At 35.3% G+C, this 22,132-nt stretch overlaps 1 protein-coding gene across 1 annotated transcript in view; it reads left to right on the forward strand.

Annotated features, from left to right (window-relative positions):
- Window positions 1-22,132, forward strand: part of TMEFF2 (transmembrane protein with EGF like and two follistatin like domains 2) — a 250,820-nt gene that overhangs the window by 109,941 nt on the left and 118,747 nt on the right. Inside the window, exon 5 of the mRNA XM_027125399.1 lies at window positions 21,687-21,783. Within this exon, the coding sequence (XP_026981200.1) occupies window positions 21,687-21,783 (97 nt within the window). The remainder of the gene's footprint in view (window positions 1-21,686; window positions 21,784-22,132) is intronic.

Raw genomic sequence — 22,132 nt, forward strand, 5'->3', positions numbered from 1 at the left:
TCAGTTTGCTTTAATCTCCCTCCTCAACCTGTTAGTACTAATGAGAGGTCTGCTGCTGTCAGTTGGGAAGATAATTCTTCAGTAGGAAATTTTTAGCCACCAAAAATCAAATCAATAATATACTGCTCAAGGCTCCTATGTTGTCTTGGTTTACATTCACATGGCTAAGTTTATGTATGGAACAATTAGGTCCCCATGAAAAGGAAACATTTTTGCAAGGATATATGCTAAGTAGTATGTATATATTAGTGCTGTTTTCTAGGCACAATAACTAATCTCAGTGTATGAGGTAGGCATGCTAACCCAAACTATAAATATAATTGGTAGCCAGAGCTTTGGACAGAGGAACAAAAAATGTTCATTAAAAGCACATTTACTCCATTATGCCTACTTCTGTTCATCTAATCTGTGAGCTTCAAGCCACAGTAATACTGGTTCTTATCAGGATGTTCAGAGACTAAATTAGAAGACAGCTATGTTTTGGGCACTTGAGAGGTTTTAGTAATTAAGAATTTCTGTTATGCTTATTTATAATCAAGGGACATTATATACAAAAGTGACACACATAGTCAAACCACACAGGCAGGTATCATGGTAAGATATTCTCTCCATTTCATTGGAAGATGAGAATGAGAGTCATGCCATCTCTTACTCTATATAAGTTGAAAGACTCTAAAACAAAAACACTGGATTGGGAAGATCGATTTGTGAATACTATTATATGCCATAGTTGAATTATGCATCTTTCTAGAGAAGTGCTCTAAACGTTCCATGCTGAGGAAAATGTCCCATATCCACGCTGTCCAATACAGTAACCACTAGCCACATGCTGCTATGAATTTCTTGAAATGTAACTAGTGCGACTGAGAAACTGGATTTTAAAATTTTATCTAGTTTTAATTAATGTAAATTTAAATAGCTACAAGTAGCTACTGGCTACTATATTGGACCACACAGTTCTAAAGTATTTGATTTCTAATTTTTAAAAGACTTGTTTTTGGGGCTTCCCTGGTGGCGCAGTGGTTGAGAGTCCGCCTGCCGATTCAGGGGACACGGGTTCATGCCCCGGTCCGGGAAGATCCCACGTGCCGCGGAGCGTCTAGGCCCGTGAGCCATGGCCGCTGAGCCTGCGCGTCCGGAGCCTGTGCTCCGCAACGGGAGAGGCCACAACAGTGAGAGGCCCGCGTACCGCAAAAAAAAAGACTTGTTTTTTACAGTCGAAATGTAAAATAGAGCTTTCAGTAAAATATTAACCAAAAATATATAAAATAAATCTAGCTTCATCATATCAACAAATATTTATAGAATATTTAAAGATCACCCCACCAAAGTGGATTTTCTATGTTGCCATAAAATTCCTCCAAGAAGTTTAGAGACAAAACTCAGTACGTTTCCAGCCTTCCTGCCACCACATCTTCCTCAGCACATCAGGATTTTGGAATTAGCGGTTTAAAATGTTAAAACTAAATATAATCATTGCTTGGGCAAGTCAAACATTCTCAGAACTAGTAGCAGAAACTTAAGGCAGGTTGAGACTCAGGTTTTCATATGCCACATCAAGTGACATTAACTTCTCTACTGGCTTATTAGAAGAAAGATTTGATGTCTGGAAGCAAAGACATGCGATTACTATAGGCTCCCCCTCTTTTCACCAGCCAACTATTTGATTTATTTGATGAGTGATCTCAGACAACCCTCTCAGGCACTGAACCATCAGAGAGTTATGTTGCCAGGAGATAAGAAACCTTCAGAGATACCTAAATCTTCTTTTACCACTGGGAGTTTTATCTTTTCTGGAATAAAGAACATTTTTATGTATGATGTTTCTATCTGGATAGCCATAGAAATATTCAGAAAAGATTTACAGCTTTAAACCAAATTCATACTGACAAGAACCTTAAAACTTCATGAAATTTACCAAGAATATGTGAGACAACGCCTTATTTTTATTTGTTTTTTATATTTTGTTTCCCAAAGATTGAAGGAGCGGCTAATGTATTATACATTTAGAAGTCCATTAATCTTTTGATTAGCATTTGTGTTCCTGTATTTTCCTTAGAGACAAACGAACAAATGAGGAATGTACTTAATTTGATCTCTGGAGTAATTATAGATAAGTATATTGTATCATTTAACAGATGCACTAAACTAGTACGTTTTTTAACGTACATTTCTATGCACCAAGAATGCAACTGGCTTCTTAATTTTATTGAAGTTCTTGAACTGAATTTTATTTTTAATCTAATGTGTCTACCGATCATATATCGTCTTGGGTTTTTTTAGTAGAAGCTAAGTCCAAGTAATTTATCTTAAAAAATTTGAAATCCTTCCCAGTTACAGTAAAAGTGATGTGAAACCCGCTTTAAAAAACATATACTATGCGAGTGACACTCTTGGCTGTTCTATCCCACCCACAGATCTCTCTCACTATGCAGAGGTTTTCACTAAGGAGACTTCATTGTTTATAGTTTATTCACCTTGCCCTGTGACTCTGCCAGGTGTAGCTGACATATAATAGAAGCTGTCTTTAAAACACATCTTCCCATTTAGAAATTCTTCACCCGAATATTTTTTCCATTCCTTTGCACTAGCCCATATGTACACAAACAAATCACCGCCTCAGCCGTCTGACCCTCTCTTAAGAGTGAAGTTAAGGTACTTGTTTTCTTGAAATCCCTTTTTAGGCAAAGGAATGTAGTTAACAACCTTTCTCTGTGACCTGCTTGTCAAGCTGTGTGGGAGCAGAGGAGGAAGGAAACTGTTGTCATGAAAGACAGCCCATGTTTCTGAAGGAATTTAACAACCCAGGAAAAGTCGTCTTCATTTTGATACCTGTATGTGTGTTGGTGGAAAGTATTTCTATATGGAGGTGGTTTTCTTAAAAATGAATATGATGCAGTAAAGAAAGTATGAGTCCCTACATACTACCTCCATATTTAGGAGTATTTTGAAAGAAATGGTGTTTAGTACATTGTTTCACCACCCCCTATCTCTTCCATTTAAAAAATCTGTCGATACCAGTGCTTGTACAGCTGCATAATTCCATAAGAACGGTGCTTCAGAAACAACACAAAGAAAAAGCAATTGAGTTGCTTTTCCAATTAGTTGCTATATATCGATGTTTCACAAGACTTAGTATTTCTTTTCATTAACATTTTCTTTGAATCACACTACACATTTTTCAAGGGAAGAAACTTCTATTCATTTTATCTGATCTAAAAATACAAATATGCATGAAGAAATCTAAGTGGCATTGGGGGAAAATGAAAGCAACAGTACAGAATGTTGTGTGGGTATGAAATTGGGCAGGAAGCAAAATGTGTTTTGAGATAGGAAAAAAATGTTTTTCCATTTGGGGATACCCCGAATCAGTCACAGTCCAACCTTCATGTCAAAGGACTTTAAGGCATTAAAAGCATGCATGTGAACATAGCTTTTAAAATACCAATAATTACCAGGAAATAGTTCCTGTATGCTCTGAAAAAGTATAATTAGGCCTATTTAAGGATACAAGAATTTAGTATATTCTTGCACTTTTTGATAGTTATTATCAATATTAGCTCTAGTGAAAGAGTAAGATTAAATTGTCTTAAATGTTTCAACAATTTTCTCTTGTCTTCTGCCCAGTGGCAGCATAACTCCCCTCCAAACCTTATCTATTGCTGCTCTACTTTCCCATCTCAGGCCATACATTTCTGGCTTCCTACTGTCATTTTCAGACTACCATCAATGCAGTCTGGCACTGTCACTCAATAAACCACTTCTTATTCAAAACTCATGCTATTTGCTGATACCACCTTTTCCCCACACTTTTGGTATAACCTGCTGAACTTCCCATTACTGCCATTTTTCTCAATAATTCGGCACTTGGTTTATTTTCACATATTCTATTCCAGGGTAACCAGCAGTAGTTGGGTACTTGGGAGTTGCTGGTGAGTTCCATCAGCACAATGGAACAGATGGCATCCATGCCTCTTAACCTCATTCCCTGACATACTCTGGTTGTGCTAGGTTATGCAAGGTTATGTGGTAGTAACAAACATTCCCCTAAACTTAGTGGCTTCAATGAGTCAAGGTTCATTTCTTATTCTCACTCCATGTTCACCGCAGGTTGGCTGGGCGAGATACTATTTAGGGGCAGCTGGCTCTGCCCATTGCAGTCACTCAGGGACCCAGACAGAATGGACAGCTATCTTGAGCATTGACTTTCTACCTGCACCCAATCCATCAGTAAATATTGTCAATTCTCTCTCCAAATTATGTGCCACATCTGACTGCTATTTATTATCCCCCTGTGATAGCCTCCTTTTCTGGCTCCCTTTCCTGCCCATCCTAGGCACCCTTCAGTAGTAGGGAAGGTCTCCAACTAGCAATTAAATCCTCTAGCCTGAATTGACTCGTGTCACTTCCACTCAACAACTCATTAGCCAGAACTAGTTACATGGACTGCTCAACCACAGGGCATCCAAGATATGCAGTCTTGCCCTGTGCCTGGACATTTTAATGCACAACATTAATAACTATCAAGGGTGTATCTGATATTCCTTCTCAACATTGGCCTCATGGTTCCTCAGTCTCCTCAAATTCAGTTTAGCTGTCTAGAAATGTGGCCACACCTTGTTATTACCTAGAAGTACAACAATAGAAAGATCTGGAATTCTGAAACTCCCCTCTCTGACCACTACTTTCTGTCATTTCCCAAGCCCTGTGCGAAGAATAGATATAAAAGCAAATGAGACATACGAGTTGACCTTGAAAAATTCTCAGGACCATGGAAGAGTCAGGAAACCTCTACAATGTGAGACATTCTGAGAATGGGCGGGTGTACAAACCAAGAGCCCAACACAGACCAAGGATGAAGGAAGAGGGTGAAAGATGAGGACGTCTTTCCTGAGTGGTGTGATACTACTGCTGAATCTTCAAGTTAAAATCAGAATTAGCCACAGACATGCCACTATAGACAGTGGAAACAGCATGTGTAAATGCCCAGCAAAGTGACAAGTAGCTATCAGCATAAAGAGCATGCCAGGGGTGCTAGAGATGAAGGTAGAGTGATAGGTTGGGGGCAAATCATGAAAGACTTTGAATACAATGATAAAGGCTGTGGATTTTTATCCTGAAGGTATAGGGAAACTTTGAACTAAACAGGGTTGTATCATTATCAAGATTTGTGTTTTTAAAGTATCATTCAAGTTTGCTTATTGACCAATATTTCATAGTCATTAGACATACTTCACTGACCAAATTAAATGAACAATAGCAAAGCTTTACAAAAATATGTTTTTTTATTTTGTTATTAATTCCATAAATGAAACCCACAATGTTATAATAATACAAATGTTTTGATCTTTTAAAATGTTTCTTTCTTGGATTTATTACATTAATCCTTATGTTTTTACTTATTCATCAAATTAAATCATATTTTTATGCCTGAGAATTTTAGCATATATGTCCTTCAATATTATAATTTTTAAAACAAACATTAAACAGTAGTAATAAGCTACAGTCCCTGTTAAACCTAAATCTTTATGGTTTAGGCTCACCAGCAAATTTCCCCAAAACTTGAAGAATTTTTTTTTCCAAATCTGCAAAAACAAGGAAATTATTTTAGTTCCAATTATCATACAATTCAGGTGTAAGGCATGTAAAAATGAAAGGTCCATGAATCTTGATGATACTATAAATGAAAGTGGTTTGAGTTTAAAAACTTAAAGTTTAGAAAATCAGTCTCATTATGAAATTCTAAATAGAGCATTGTTAATTTTTAAAAATTTATCTCTTTCCATTTATTTCTGGAAATCCCTGGCAATCTAATGGTGATAAAATCTTCTCTAAAATCCCATGCAATTTTTAAAAATCTAGATGTCTTTTCCACAATTATTCATTCCCTCCACTTTACAGTTTTAGACTGAGGTAATGGTTCTGTACAGAAGTCATATTGATTAGCTTGAAGTCAATTTCTAACTTATTTCCAGCACTCCAGCTTCCTTAGACCATTTTGTGGGTTTGGTTTGGTTTTGTATTTTCTTTTTTCCCCACTTTGTGGAAGATGTTCATGTCTTCTTTCACATTTCAGATTGGATAATTCAGACCTTTTTATCCTTACTTTTTTTTTTTTTGCGGTACGTGGGCCTCTCACTGTTGTGGCCTCTCCCGTTGCAGAGCACAGGCTCCGAACGCGCAGGCTCAGCGGCCATGGCTCACGGGCCCAGCCGCTCCACGGCATGTGGGATCTTCCCGGACCGGGGTACGAACCCGTGTCCCCTGCATCGGCAGGCGGACTCTCAACCACTGCGCCACCAGGGAAGACCTATCCTTACTTTTGACTGTATATGTTTTCATTGCTTTCTATTGTTTATGTTGCTTCGAAATAAAATAGTTGAAAGCACTTTTCTAGGAGCGGGGAGTGAAACTGAGCATAGTGGAGCCAGCCTTGAGTGGCTGCTAGTGGGGGCCGATTCCAAGATGGGGCATCACAAGAAAGGTTTTCAAGAGTGCTAGGGAATAGGTCATAAGTTACAGATTTTAAACCAGAGTTTGAGAGACAGCTGTAGACTGGAAAAAGGAATAACAAGAGTAGCCAAATTCCACCAACCAGAGCCAATAGGCAGAGGGAACTTGTAGAAATAAAACAGGGTCTCTCAATATAGAACAAGTAGGGGTGGAGAAAAGAGTGAAGCTATATCTAACTCAAGACTGAAACTAATCACAAACACTGAAGTCCAGCCCTGACATTCTTCCCATTATTTTGGCTACTGTGATTCCAAAAATTAGCGACTGGATCTTTAATAGCAAAAATAGGCTAGAGATATTATAGACAATTCAGAAAAATTATTGCTACAGCTACCAATTCTATGAAATGCCTTGACCTCTTAAAATTGACTTCATTATTACTGCTGCTCTTTTATTATGTTGGCCTATTTATAGCAATAAGTTATATATTTAAACAAGCCTTGACCTTTATAAGTTTTATTTTTAAGTCTCATTTAGACTTGGAAATTAGACTTAGATGAGTATGTTTTTCAGGCTTTACAGTGAAATCCAATGCCCATAACAGGCAAGTAGAAAAAGAAAATGTAAAGCTCTTATTTTATTCTTATCTTCATCAATAAGAACAAAATGATCACTTTAGTGCTTTTTTTGTTCCAAGACCCAGTGTACTAGAACAAACAGCCTAGAGCTCTTTGGGAAATTCCTGAAGTGACCTATCTGAGACTTCTCATCCACTTCTTACCTGCTCCTCCCTCAATCCTTTTAGCCCTTCCTATAAGAAACCAAATGACGATGTTTTGGTGCAAGACCTCTTCTACAAGTTTCTCAATATTTTTATTTCTCTATTTCATTATGTTGTTCTGTGATTCTTATTTCCCTGCTCCCTCAAAGACTCCTACTTCAGTATCACTATAAGGCCACTCACAAGGGCCAAAAATTCACGTTTGTGATGCCCAGGCTTGGACTTCCTTCAAAGAACTTTCTTACTTGGAATAAGATAATGAGTTTACTTCAACTTTAACACTTTCTTAATGTTAACACCTTAGGGTGGCAGAGCAGTTTAGAGGGTGCAAAGCACTTTCACATGTCCTCCTGTTTAATCTTCACCACAGCCTGTGAGCAAGCAGGGCAGGCATCTCATTTTACAAATAAGAAATCTGGGGATCAAGAAAAGACTCTGGGCAACCCAAATCCAGCTCTCCTAGCATTACCCCTGAACTTTGCCTATCATGTAACTGCCTTTAGATTACTTCATGTCATTTTCAATTTTAAATGATATGATCAGATTTGCATTTTAATAAGATACATGGGACATATATTTAAGAGAGGCAAGTTTGCAAGTGCAGAGATCAGGTAGTTAGAAGTTTAGGCAAGTATGATGAAGATCTGAACTAGTACTGTGATGATGGAATGGGAAAATAGGAAAGAAACATGACATGTAAGTTGTTACCAGATTGCAAAGCCCCTCTACCAAAACAAACATTAAGTAGGTTAGAGTTGACTGTATTGGCAATTTAGTCTTCATTTGATGATTCAAATAAAACTTCTTATATCAGAAAATGCCTTGAAGTTATCAATACCAAAGGTCATGTACTAATGACATACAGAAGTGCAAGTTAATAAAGCTATATCTTTGTTATCAGAGATTTACTAATTAGAAGAATTAAACACAAAGTTGGAAAGCAACAAATTAGTGTTGAAAAGACTTAGAAAGACTTTGGTCTTTCTTCATTCACGTTCACTCCCTTATATTTCACATTCTCTTCCCATCACATGCTCTCAACTGATAACCATGCTTTTGAGTACAAATACAATACAGGCAATAAATGCAACCAAAAGAGATCTATTTCATCCTCCTCTTTCCAGTGTCACCTCCTTCCTACATCTGTACCCACATACTCTGCCACCCCTCCTCGAGCAGAAGACGTTTGTACCTCTAAGACCAACCACTGCACCTGTTTGTAAACCCATCCCTTCTCAAGGACATCGCTTCTGTGATTATCCCCTTTCTCTTCTGCATAAATTTGTTCTTTTATGCACCATTTCTCTCAGCATGACAATGATGCTTCGACTCTGTCCTTCCATAAAAAACCCCTTTCTTGACCGTACATCATTTTCCAACTAATGCCTCATTCTCTGTTTTCCTCATCACAAATCTGTGCAAAAGTATCAAGTACATTTACTGTTTCCACTTACTAACTCTTAGTCTTTTCTCAATATCCTCTAATTGGAATTTGGTACCCTCTATGCTTTACAGTAGCTCATTCAGCCCAAGTCAGTTTTCATCACTTACCAATAAAAAACACATTTCTTACCTTTTAGGCATTTAATATGGAAAAAATTTAATTATTTTTATGAATTTACATAAAATGATATAAATTAATTACACTGAGAATAATAAAATATTTTTGCATATAATTATCATATGATTGATACAATAAGAGTTTCATGAAGTCTTGGCATGGTAATGTTCTCGGATGAATTCTGCCATGCCTGATATCAAGCTGAACAAGCTTTTTTGTCCTTTCTTCTTTCTTTCCTTCCATCCTTTTCTCATTTCTTCTTTCTTTACTTCATTGTCTTTCTTCTTTTTTCTAATCAATTGAGTATCTTCAGTTCTAACTTAGATAGGACTGAGTGAAATCAGTCAGACTTAAATGATGACAATAGAATTTTGCTTCAACATAGTAACATTGTATTAATCTCTTAAATTTTTTAAGCTGTGCAGAAGATAAACTATATGTGATTTCTAAAGAATCTGTGTCAAGCTCTAGCAAACTAGCTTAATTATGAAAAATTAAATTTTCTGTAATGATCTCTTCTTTTGAGTGTTTAATATAGAATCACATTTGCTCAGTCATGCACTTGGTTGTTTTAAACCATTTTGTGTAAGTGTAATTTCAGCCTTCCTTTAGTTTTTTGGCATTTAAACCACTTAAAAATTATTAGTGGGTTTGTACTTCTTTTAATTAAAAAGAAGCAAAGATAATGAATTTCTTTCCCCAAACCTGAACACATCTTACTGCATATGGCACTGATACACATAAAAAATTAATCTGTGTTAGTTTTGTAAATAGCAGATCAAAATGCTACTTCTTTTTGTTTTAGCATTTCAATAATATGATGTAACAGTGTACTTGTTATTCACATGACAAATATCATCACATTTTAATATGAATAAAAAGAAAGTACTTATTCTTATTTTTCTTTAAAGTCATTGAGGTTTCTAGGAAAATGTTGGAAAATGTAAAAGAGAACATGACTGTAGCTCAAAAACAACAGCTTAGAATTGTCTGAGCTCTAGGAACTGTCAGCAGCTTCCATCATTTAAATTCAACTTACATGTGGGAGAGGCATGTGAGAGGTAAAACTGGCATACAAAAGGCAAAATAGACAAGTTATACAAATTAAAAAATGGAATGGAGGGTTTTGATTTAAAATTTTCTTTCTATTCTTTAAGTGGAATTTTTCCTTCATCAGAGGATAAACTCAAAAGTTCAACTTTTTGGTGATAATGAGACAGTAATGTATGTAAGTTATTCAGAAAGAAAAATTGCTGTTTATAATTTTATAATCAAAGTAATTTTAGTTACAACAGATATATTGAATCCTTTATCTATGTAAATAAAGTGGAAAAAATTACATGCCTACCAAGGCATGATTACTTTGTCATCTTACCTATTTAAAAAACAAAAAACACTGACTACTGGATTGATATTGACTCTAAAATACAAAAAAGAAAAAACGCATTCTAAATTTTGAAAACTTCAGATTAAGGTCTATATAAAATTTGTGTAAATTTATTTTTAAACTTTGCAATAATTTAAATGAGTGTAGAACCAGTCTCTATGAATCATATTTAAGCTTAGAAATCTCATTCTTTCTGTTGATGCAATCTGATTGTTTCGGGGACCACCTACTTTATTTCAGACTTGGTGCACAGGGAGGTTTCTATTTATGCATATTTTTTAACATCTTTATTTGAGTAAAACTGTGTTATAATGGTGTGTTAGTTTCTGCTGTATAACAAAGTGAATCAGCTATACATATGCGTATATCTCCATTTCTCCTCCCTCTTGCGTCTCCCTCCCACCCTCCATATCCCACCCCTCTAGGTGGTCAAAAAGCACAAAGCTGATCTCCCTGTGTTATGCGGCTGCTTCCCACTAGCTATCTATTATACATTTGGTAATGTATATATGTCAATGCCACTCTCTCACTTCTTCCCAGCTTACTTCTCCCCCTCCCCATGTCCTCAAGTACATTCTCTACATCTGCATCTTTATTCCTGTCCTGCCCCTAGGTTCTTCAGAACCACTTTTTTTTTTTTTTTTAGATTCCATATGTATGTGTTAGCATACGGTATTTGTTTTTCTCTCTCTGGCTTACTTCATGCTGTATGACAAACTCTAGGCCCATCCCCCTCACTACAAATAATTTCATTTCTTTTTATGGCACAGTAATATACCATTGTATATATGTGCCACATCTTCTTTATCCATTCATCTGTCGATGGACACTTAGGTTGCTTCCATGTCCTGGCTATTGTAAATAGAGCTGCAATGAACATTATGGTACATGACTCTTTTTGAATTATGGTTTTCTCAGGATACATGCCCAGTAGTGGGATTGCTGGGTCATATGGTAGTTCTATTTGTAGTTTCTTAAAGAACCTCCATATTGTTCTCCATAGTGGCTGTATAAATTTACATTCCCAGCAACAGTGCAGGAAGGTTCCCTTTTCTCCACACCCTCTCCAGCATTTATTGTTTGTAGATTTTTTGATGATGGCCACTCTGACCTGTGTGAGGTGATACCTCATTGTAGTTTTGATTTGCATTTCTCTAATGATTAGTGATATTGACCATCCTTTCATGTGTTTGTTGGCAATCTGTATTTCTTCTTTGGAGAAATGTCTATTTAGGTCTTCTGCCCATTTTTAGACAGGGTTGTTTGTTTTTTGATATTGAGCTGCATAACCTGCTTGTATATTTTGTAGATTAATCCTTTGTCAGTCGCTTCATTTGCAAATATTTTCTCCCATTCTGAGGGTTGTCTTTTCGTCTTGTTTATGGTTTCCTTTGCTGTGCAAAAGCTTTTAAGTTTCATTAGGTCCCATTTGTTTATTTTTGCTTTTATTGCCATGTCTCTAGGAGGAGGGTCAAAAAGGATCTTGCTGTGATTTATGTCATAGAGTGCTCTGTTTATGTTTTCCTCTAAGGGTTTTATAGTGTCTGGCCTTACATTTATGTCTTTAATCCATTTTGAGTTTATTTTTGTGGGTGGTGTTAGGGAGTGTTCTAATTTTATTCTTTTACATGTAGCTGCCCAGATTTCCCAGCACCACTTATTGAAGAGGCTGTCTTTCCTCCATTTTATATTCTTGCCTCCTTTATCAAAGATAAGGTGACCATATGTGCATGGGTTTATCTCTGGGCTTTCTCTCCTGTTCCATTGATCTATATGTCTGTTTTTGTGCCAGTACCCTACTGTCTTGATTACTGTAGCTTTGTAGTATAGCCCAAAGTCAGGGAGCCTGATTCCTCAAGCTCCATTTTTCTTTCTCAAGGTTGCTTTGGCTATTTGGGGTCTTTTGTGTTTCCATACAAATTGTGACATTTTTTGTTCTAGTTCTGTGAAAAATGCCATTGGTAGTTTGATAGGGATTGCACTGAATCTGTAGATTGCTTTGGGTAGTAAAGTCATTTTCACAACGTTGATTCTTCCAGTGCAAGCACATGGTATATCTCTCCATCTGCTTGTATCATCTTTAATTTCTTTCATCAGTGTCTTACAGTTTTCTGCATACAGGTCTTTCGTCTCCCTAGGTATGTTTATTCCTAAGTATTTTATTCTTTTTGTTGCAATGGTAAATGGGAGTGTTTCCTTAATTTCTCTTTCATATTGTTCATCATTAGTGTATAGGAATACAAGGGATTTCTGTGCATTAATTTTGTATCCTGCTACTTTACCAAATTCATTGATTAGCTCTAGTAGTTTTCTGGTAGCATCTTTAGGATTCTCTATGTATAGTATCATGTCATCTGCAAACAGTGACAGTTTTACTTCTTCTTTTCTGATTTGGATTCCTTTTATTTCTTTTTCATCTCTGATTGCTGTGGCTAGGACTTCCAAAACTATGTTGAATAATAGTGGTGAGAGTGGGCAACCTTATCTTCTTCCTGATCTTGGTGGAAATGGTCTCAGTTTTTCACCATTGAGAATGATGTTGGCTGTGGGTTTGTCACATATGGCCTTTATTATGTTGAGGCAAGTTCCCTCTATGCCTACTTTCTGGAGAGTTTTTATCATAAATGGGTGTTGGATTTTGTCAAAAGCTTTTCCTGCGTCTATTGAGATGATCATGTGGTTTTTCTCCTTCAATTTGTTAAGATGGTGCATCACATTGATTGATTTGCATGTATTGAAGAATCCTTGCATTCCTGGGATAAACCCCACTGATCATGGTGTATGATCCTTTCAGTGTGCTGTTGGATTCTATTTGCTAGTATTTTGTTGAGGATTTTTGCATCTATGTTCATCAGTGATATTGGCCTATAGTTTTCTTTTTTTGTGACATCTTTGTCTGGTTTTGGTATCATGGTGATGGCAGCCTTGTAGAATGAGTTTGGGAGTGTTCCTCCCTCTGCTATATTTTGGAAAAGTTTGAGAAGAATAGGTGTTAGTTCTTCTCTAAATGACTGACAGAATTCGCCTATGAAGCCATCTGGTCCTGGGCTTATATTTATGCATATTTATACTGTGTTTTTTGTGGGTTTTTTAATTGAAGTATAGATGATTTACAATGTTTCAGGTGTACAGCAAAGTGATTCTGTCATATATATATTGTTTTTCAGATTTTTTTCGAGTATACATTATTACAAGACATTGAATATAGTTTCCTGTGCTATACAATAGGTCCTTGTTGTTTATCTACTTTATATATAGTAGTGTGTATCTCTTAGTCCCAAATTTCTAGCTTACCCCTCCCCACCTCCCCCGTTAATAACCATTAGTTTGTTTTCTATGTCTATGAGTCTATTTCTGTTTTCTCCACACCCTCTCCAGCATTTTTTATTTGTAGACTTTTTGATGATGACCATTCTGACCTGTGTGCAGTAAAACCTCATTGTAGTTTTTATTGGCATTTCTCTAATAATCAGCGATGTTGAGTATCTTTACACTTGCCTGTTGGCCATTTGTATGTCTTCCTTGGAGAAATGTCTATGTAGGTCTTCTGCCCATTTTTTGATTGGGTTGTGTGTTTTTTGATATTGAACTGTATAATTTGTTGTATATTTTGGAAATTAAACCCTTGTCAGTTACATTCTTTGCAAATATTTTCTCTCATTCTGTAGGTTGCTTTTTTGTTTTGTTTATGGCTTCCTTTGCTGCATATACTATGTTTAATGTGTATACTATGCCTAATTTAAATGGGACAACTTATGTATCTGTCAAAGTGATGTGCTAGAGCTACATGGAGAATAAAATGGGAACCGTGAATAGACTGGGAAAGATAGTGCTATGTTGGGAAAAAATGAAAATATAATAGAATAAACACGGCTTAACTATTGCAGAATATATGCTAATATAGAAAAGAAATAGAAATTCAAAGGGAGATCTGGAGACAATTAAAAGCAGATCTAGGGTTGTATAGTAATGCTACCAAAATATGAAGTGTGGAAAATGATGTGAAAACATTTCCTTAGAATTCATTAATAACATTAATTCATGTGTTATTAGCCGTCTTTCACTAGGTAAAGCTATAGTTACAAACGACCTCAAAACCTCAAAGGCTTACAGCATCAGTAAGTGACATAATTCTTGCTCCCATGGCTGTGGTCAACTATGGCCCTGCTCTATATATCTTCTCATTCTGGGATTGGTTGAAGAAACAGCTCCTATTCTGGATGTGTTTTCTTTTATGCAAAGGGAACAAGCAAGAAAGTAGAAATCTACATGTTGGCTTTTATATATCTTCTCACTTCCACTGACATTTCAATGGCAAAAACAAGTCATAAGCCTATCAGTGATATCATGGAACTTCAAGTCATATGGCTATGGAGAGGAACGTATAATCCTTTTATTGGGAAAATAATTCAATCTACTATAAGTGTCATATGCCAACAGTGTCTTCCATGGAGAATGTGAGACTATACATAAGTCTTGAAAAGTTAGAGCAAATACAGGTCAGCAGCTAAATAATTATTTAATGATGACAGGAAGGAGTCTCCATTAGCACTGACATCTCTGGCTTTTTTCCTTTGAAATTAGAGTAGGGTGTATGTTTAAAGTAAAACTAATTTTCAAAAGGAACACGAGTTTTATAGAACAGGTAGAAGTATGATATATGACAATAAGAATGCAAAGGGTGGACTATGGTAATTAAAAATATAGTATTTTAATAAAGTTTTTAAATTGTTCATGAAGTAATAGATTAGGATAATTTGAAGTTGTATATTATAATCCTTAAAGTAGCCATCAAAATAATAACCCCAAAATATAACAAAATAATTATTAGAAGAGATAAGACAAAATAAATACCATAGAATATTTGATTTTCCTAAAAAAATGTCAGAAAAGGAAACAGAGGAAAACAAAAAGATTAGCTAAATATGAATTAGACACCAAGTTGGTAGACTTAAAAACAAACATATCAATAATTACATTAAAGTAAATGGATTAAATACCCTGATTAAATGTAGACATATTCAGACTAGATAAAAAAGCAAAATCCAACTATATATTGTTTACAAGGAACACTCTTTAAACATAACTTAATGAACAGGTTGAAAGTAAAAAGATAGAAACAATAAGCAAAAGAAAGCTGGTGTGGTTATCTGAATATCAGAACAAAGTAGACTTCAAGATGAATAGTGTGACCAGAGAGTAAAGGGGTGCATTTCGTAATGCTAAATGGTCACTTATTAAAGAAGACATAAGACTACTAAATGTTTATAAACCCAATATCAGAGCTCCCAAATACAAGATGAAACAAAAGAACAAAACAAAAGAGAACTAGAAACGGTTTTACTGTCACCAGTAGAGATTTTAGCACACCTTTTTCAGTAATAGATAGAACAATTAAACAAAAAATCAGTACAGTTATGGGTGATTTGGACCATCAACTTAAGCTATTAATATTTACAGAAAATCACTCCCCACAAGAGGTTACAACTTCTAAGATGCATATGGGATAGTCAAGAAGATAGATCATATTCTGGCCCATAAAACACAAGTTTTAATAAATTTCAAAGGACTTAAATTAAACAGAATATTTACTTTAACCATGATGGATAGATCACCATGGATGGATTTTTTTTTATAACATCTTGAACAGGAGACATAGAGCTGTCAAACTCCAGAGAGATTTGTTTCAAAGCCTGGACAATCAGGCTGAGCTCTTTTCAATACTTCAGACTTTTCAGGACTTCAATACAATTTACTCTTGCAGCTCACACAATCTATTTTTTATTTCAACTCTCATCCAGGTTGATCATTTGATTGAATTTTGCTCTGGTGGGGGGTGGAGTAAAAAGATATAAAAGTCTTCCTACCTAACTCTAAAGTCCTTTGAATTTAATGGAACCTTATGCTATATATTTATTACTTTCCTTTTAATGTTAAGACCTTGAGTGGCTCTTGGAAGCCTGCATTTCTCTGTGTCCTTAAGGCCACACAACTCTTTTGTATATTTAAAATGATTCCCAATGAATTTTGGATATTTACATTAAAGATAAATAAAAATAGTGTACTTTTGAAAACCCTCAAATATTTGGAGGTTAAAAAAATCCACTACTAGGGCTTCCCTGGTGGCGCAGTGGTTGAGAGTCCGCCTGCCGATGCAGGGGACACGGGTTCGTGCCCCGGTCTGGGAAGATCCCACATGCCACGGAGCGGCTGGGCCCATGAGCCATGGCCGCTGAGCCTGCGCGTCCGGAGCCTGTGCTCTGCAACAGGAGAGGCCACAGCAGTGAGAGGCCCGCGTACCAAAAAAAAAAAAAAAATACACTACTAAATAATCCTTGGGTCAAAGAAGAAATCCTGAAGGATATTACAATATATATTTTCACAAAAATACATGAAAACACAACATATTAATATTTGTGGGATGCAGCTAAAGCAGTCTTTAGGAGAAAATGTACAGATTTAAATACCTATATTAGAAAATAAGAAAGGTATAAAATCAAGCACTTCTTCCATTTTAAGAAACTAGAAAATAAACTCTAAGTATATAACATAAAGGAAATAGTAAGAGTAGGAAGCAATAAAATAGAAAATTTAAATAGCCTTGTATAAAGAAATGAAATAATAGTACCAATCCTCCACAAACTCTTTCATAAAATAGAGGAAGTAGGAACACTTCTCAACTCATATCATGAGGCCATTTTAACCATAATAATAAAACAAAATAAGAACAATACAAGAAAATTACAGCCAGCATATCTTGTGAACCATAGACACAAAAATACTTACCAAAATACTAGCAAAAGAAATCCAGCTATATATAAAAAAGGTTATATACCGTGATCAAGTTTGACTTATCCCCAAAATGTGAGGTTGGCTTAACATATGGAAATCAATCAACATATCTCACCACACTGACAGGTCAAGAGAGAGAAATCATGTCCACGTGGTAAAAACAAAGAAGCCCAACCTCTACTTCACATTATGCACAAAATCCAATTTTAGATAGACCATAAACTTAAATTAAAGTAAAATTTTAAAAATTAATAAAAATGGGGAATAGAATAAAGCACAGAAGAATATCTTCATGAGCTTCAAGTAGAAGACTTCTTAGAAATGACAAATCATAAAAGAAAAAAATTGATTTCATCAAAATAAAAATTTCTGCACATCTACAAAAAAAAAAAAAAGTTCAAGAAAATAGACTGAGAAAATATATCCCAATACATGTATCTGACAAAAATTTGTACCTAAAATATATTAAAAATTTCTGTAACTCAAGAATTTTTTTAAAAAATGAATCAAACACCAAGTTGGGAGACTTAAAAAGCAAACATATCAATAATTACATTAAAGTAAATGGACTAAATACCCTGATTAAATGCAGACAGATTCAGACTAGATAAAAAAAGTGACATTCCACTATATATTGTTTACAAGAAACACACTTTAGACATAAGTTAAGAAGCAGGTTGAAAGTAAAAAAGACAGAAACAATAAGCAAATAAAGCTGGTGTGGCTATCTGAATACCATAATCCCACTGTGAGGTATTTGTCGAAGAGAAATAACTTGTGTGCCCAAAAAGTCTTTTACAAGACTATTTACAACAGCTTTATTCATAAATATTCAGTTATTGTTTCCAGACAGTAACTGGAAACAACAAGATGTACTTCAACAAGATAATGGAAAAATAAGCTGTGGTATATTCACTCAATTGAATACCAAGCAATAAAAAGAAATAAACTACTGACACAGGCAACTACCTGAATTCATCTTAAAAACTATGATGCTAAGTGGAAGGAGTTGAACACAATAATTACATATTGTATGATTCCATTGATGTAATATTCTAAAATAGTCCATCTGTGGTGACAGATCGGATTACTGACCAGCCTATATGTAGAGACATAGTAGTGGTAGGGAAACGGCTGAGAAAGGCAGAAGCAAACTTTCTGGAATGATGGAGTTGTTCTTTGTCTTGGCATGCGTTCCTCAAAATTGACTGAAAGATATGAGCATTTCACTGAATGTAAATTTTAGTGAAATTTTGAACCAAATAAATGACATTGAATAACTGTGTGTTTGAACATTATATTATTTCATCATGTTTTCAGAAATAGTATAACATAGGTTAGGAATATTATAAGAGGCCCAGGAGGCATTATAGTGAGTTAGGAAGAGAACTGGGCCCAGTGGGTGGGCACACCCACTGATTTGGGCCAGAACAAGGTCATGATAAGGGAATTTTCGTAACAATTTTCCGGATGAAGCCACGAGGGAAGGGAGAGTTTGAGAGAGAGGCAATTTGATCATCTCTTATAATGCTCCAATCCAGAATCTTCTTAAAGGAATTAATTAAATCAGTTTTAACTGTAGGGTAGCATATTAGGTATAATATGCTTTCAGGAGCTCTGCCTCCCTTGCTCCTCAAATTTCCCTTAGTCACACGCTGAAACCTGTTGTTTTAGAATAGAGGGAAATAATTCTTTTTTACTTTACAACTCAAAATAAAAGGCTTAAAATGCAAGTGCATGGTTAAAATAATACTTTAGGATAAATGAATTTCATTCCTGCATAATCAGCGGATGAATGCAAATAAGCACCGATCCTTCCTGTTTCTGATACTGTAAAAAGAACAGGAAAAAGGAACACTCCTGTTCAACACATACTTTCTGAGCATCTAGCATGTGCTAAATCAATAGTGTTCAAGCTTTTGTGACTGTGACCTTTAGTAAGAAATGAAATTTACATTGCAGTGCTGGATGGATGTACATATGTATAACTAAAACAGTGTTATAAAATAAAACCTATGCTTGCTAAATAAGATGCACTCTGTGTTTTCTATTCCAGTATATTCTGCTTCATGTACACAAAAATGTTTACAAAAATGCTGATAGTGACCCACTGACTCCATTGCACTACCCACTAATAAATTGTGAATTGTGATGGGAAAAATGCAGTGCTAACCTTGCTAGTCAAAATGTGGTCTGTGGACCAGCAGCATCAGTTACACCTCACACTTACTGAATCAGAATCTTCATTTTAACAAAACCTCCAGGTGCTTCCTGTGCACTTTAAAGTGACAGAAGTCCTGTGCTAGACATTCACTGCATGAGGAAGACGTTTGGGCCAGAGGAAGTCTTTTCAGTATTGTTTAGGGCAGATATTCTTAGGGATGTGTTTTTTAAAGTATACATATCCAAGCCTCGAGCCTACAAATTCAGTACCTCCTAGGATATCTCAGGGCATTTATCTAAAAAACAATACATAAATGAACGAACCAAATCTACCAGAGCTTCCGAGCCCACTCCTATTTAAGAATCTTGGTCTATAGTGTTAAATGAAGCAGTGTACTAATCTGTTTGTTTATTACAAAGGTGCAGATCTGTGCTTCAGGAAATATGGAAAGATTTTACTTTATTTTTCACTGTGATTGCTTCACATTTTATTCCCAGAACGTTTATTGATAGAGGTTTTGCTACTGCTACTTCTGGGTTTACTTCTCCATGTGGGAGAATTTCCAAACATCTCGAGTCTACCAATAACTGCCCTTTTATAGAAATGTAATGTGACTTCCAGTAGAATTATTATTGTTAGTTTTGCTGAGGTAGCACGATTCATCCCCTGGATTACTTCCAGTAGATCCCTAACCAAGGATCCCTGCTGCGAAAGAAGATAGGGCTACCCATAAATGGCTATAACTGTTCATTAAGGACCTTCCCGTTGTGTTAGTATGTTTCCTGAGTGATGGGAAACTTTAGTCTAGAAGCTGCTAATCTTGCTAACACTAAAAGGCTCTCTCTCCCATTAACAGCTTCTGTGTTGCATTAATAGTAAGAAAGTGATAAAGAGATGGACCTCAGCTGTTCAGTACCCCCTGAGGTTAGGTCCCCAGCTTCCTTCTTATCCCATAGTCCACTCTAATGGTCTTGCCTGTATTAAAATAATAGAGTGGATAAGAAGTGCTGTCTATTTTAGCAGAGTCTAAAATTCCTTCTTCTTTCTGGGGAGGAACACCATTTTTTTAGACTTCCAATTTTAAAACTATACCATCAATACTTTTGCAATTGAAGTTGATCTGTTTAATTCATAACTTTTTAAAAGTGCAGGGCAAATCAAGTACAGGGGAAAAAATGTTGCTTTGGAAAAAATAAATCTCTCTGTCTTTCCTGGAAAAACTATAAAATAGAGAACTCTCTTAGAGATGTCTTCTTGTTCTTTTTGTTTTCTCTGGTAAATCAGATCACTCATTTGCACAGCAGTAAATTGGAAAATCAAGGAATAAAGACCTTTGCTTTTGTAAATATTAATAATTCTCATGTTAATAGACAAAGAACAAATTATGAAAAATATCATATTAAAATAAAATAAGTAAGGTTAAATTTCTTAGGTTTAGGGTGCATGTTAATCAATGATGTTTTGTTAAAAACGTTATCTTATTAGGCTTCATAATGCTAGGAGCCAATGCCATACTTAATTGCCTCTGTTCTTTTTCTACTGAAAATGTATAACCTTTTGCAGAGTGTACGTTTTAAGGATCTCTTGATTTAAACACATGTTTTTAGTATATAAGATGTCCATGCAATAAGGTTATCTATGCAGTACTTAGGTTGTTGCAATTTTTCATCTATAAGCAAAACTATTTTTGCTTTCAACTACATATTTTTTTAATTGGGTAAACAGTAATCCATCATCTCAAAAGTGTTGCTCAGATTTTTATTTCTTGAACTCACATACTAAAATTTTTTTCTTGACTTACACTATTCTTTCCTGATTTGAAAGCTTAATTTTATAGTTAGGTTGTATATAGTATATTTTTACACTTGTAATTTATGTGTATAAAAAGGACCAATATCAATAATCATCATCAGCGACAGTATATATTTTTTAAATGAAATATATGTTCATAACCCTCATAGAAGAAATCACTATGATGAGCTCTGTGCAACATTTATGTACAATTCAAGAAATTACTGTAAAAACCAATTAAAAGATGTTTTCTGAAAACATAATTAATATATTTTTCCGTATAAGTACTTAGCACCTTGAGGCGGGGAAAAGACGTATCTAAAAAGTCAAGGCTGCCCATCTAAATTTTTAAATTATGTATTAAAGCCTTTGAATGAAAAAATATCTATAATTTAAGAATGAGAAAATGTCAAGTATTTTTTTATAGACACTAGGTTTTTCCTCTAGGCAAGTAACAATCTAAATCCCTTTTAATTAAGTAACTTTCATATGGTCTATTAGCCAAACAATTTTGATAAATCCAGTATTCTCGTTTATTTTTCTTGTAAAAAGAATTATTCACCACATACCAATGGCTAGCATATTATTGTTAATTTTCTTCAAATTTAGGGAAGAAGGGAGCCGAATATGACGATCTTAATGGAGCTCCAATAGCTCCATTGGAAAAGTAGCAGGTTTCATACAGAATAGTCTTGAAGTTGTTGGTATTGTGCACACTTATCTGAATTCTTTTTGTTCCCTTTCTTCTGTCCTATAGTCCATGAAGGCTCAGGAGAAACCAGTCAAAAGGAGACATCCACCTGTGATATTTGCCAGTTTGGTGCAGAATGTGATGAAGACGCTGAGGATGTCTGGTAATGTGCTATTTTATTCTTTTAAAGAAAATAATGACAATAATTAATTTCTTTTTACTTGATCAATTATTTCCTAAAAGAAGACATTTTCAGCAGTTTTTTTTTATGTTTTTTTTTTTAATCCAGTTCTCATGGGGGTAAAAAATGAGGGCTACAATAACAGAAAGGACTTTCTGAAGCTGAACTAAAAGTTGGGTCAGCCAAGCAACTGCCCAGGGCATTACTTGATAAGGTTACAATAAGATATCACCAAGACCCCCAAATACTGTCATGTTAAGAGATGGAGAGAAAAACTGTACGTATCAGAACATCTCTCAAAAAGCATGGTCAAGAAACAATGGATAGTTGC

Source organism: Aethalodelphis obliquidens, unplaced genomic scaffold, assembly GCF_003676395.1.
Source record: "Aethalodelphis obliquidens isolate GAN/ISIS:26980383/991018 unplaced genomic scaffold, ASM367639v1 scaffold2, whole genome shotgun sequence".
NCBI classification, from domain to species: domain Eukaryota; kingdom Metazoa; phylum Chordata; class Mammalia; order Artiodactyla; family Delphinidae; genus Aethalodelphis; species Aethalodelphis obliquidens.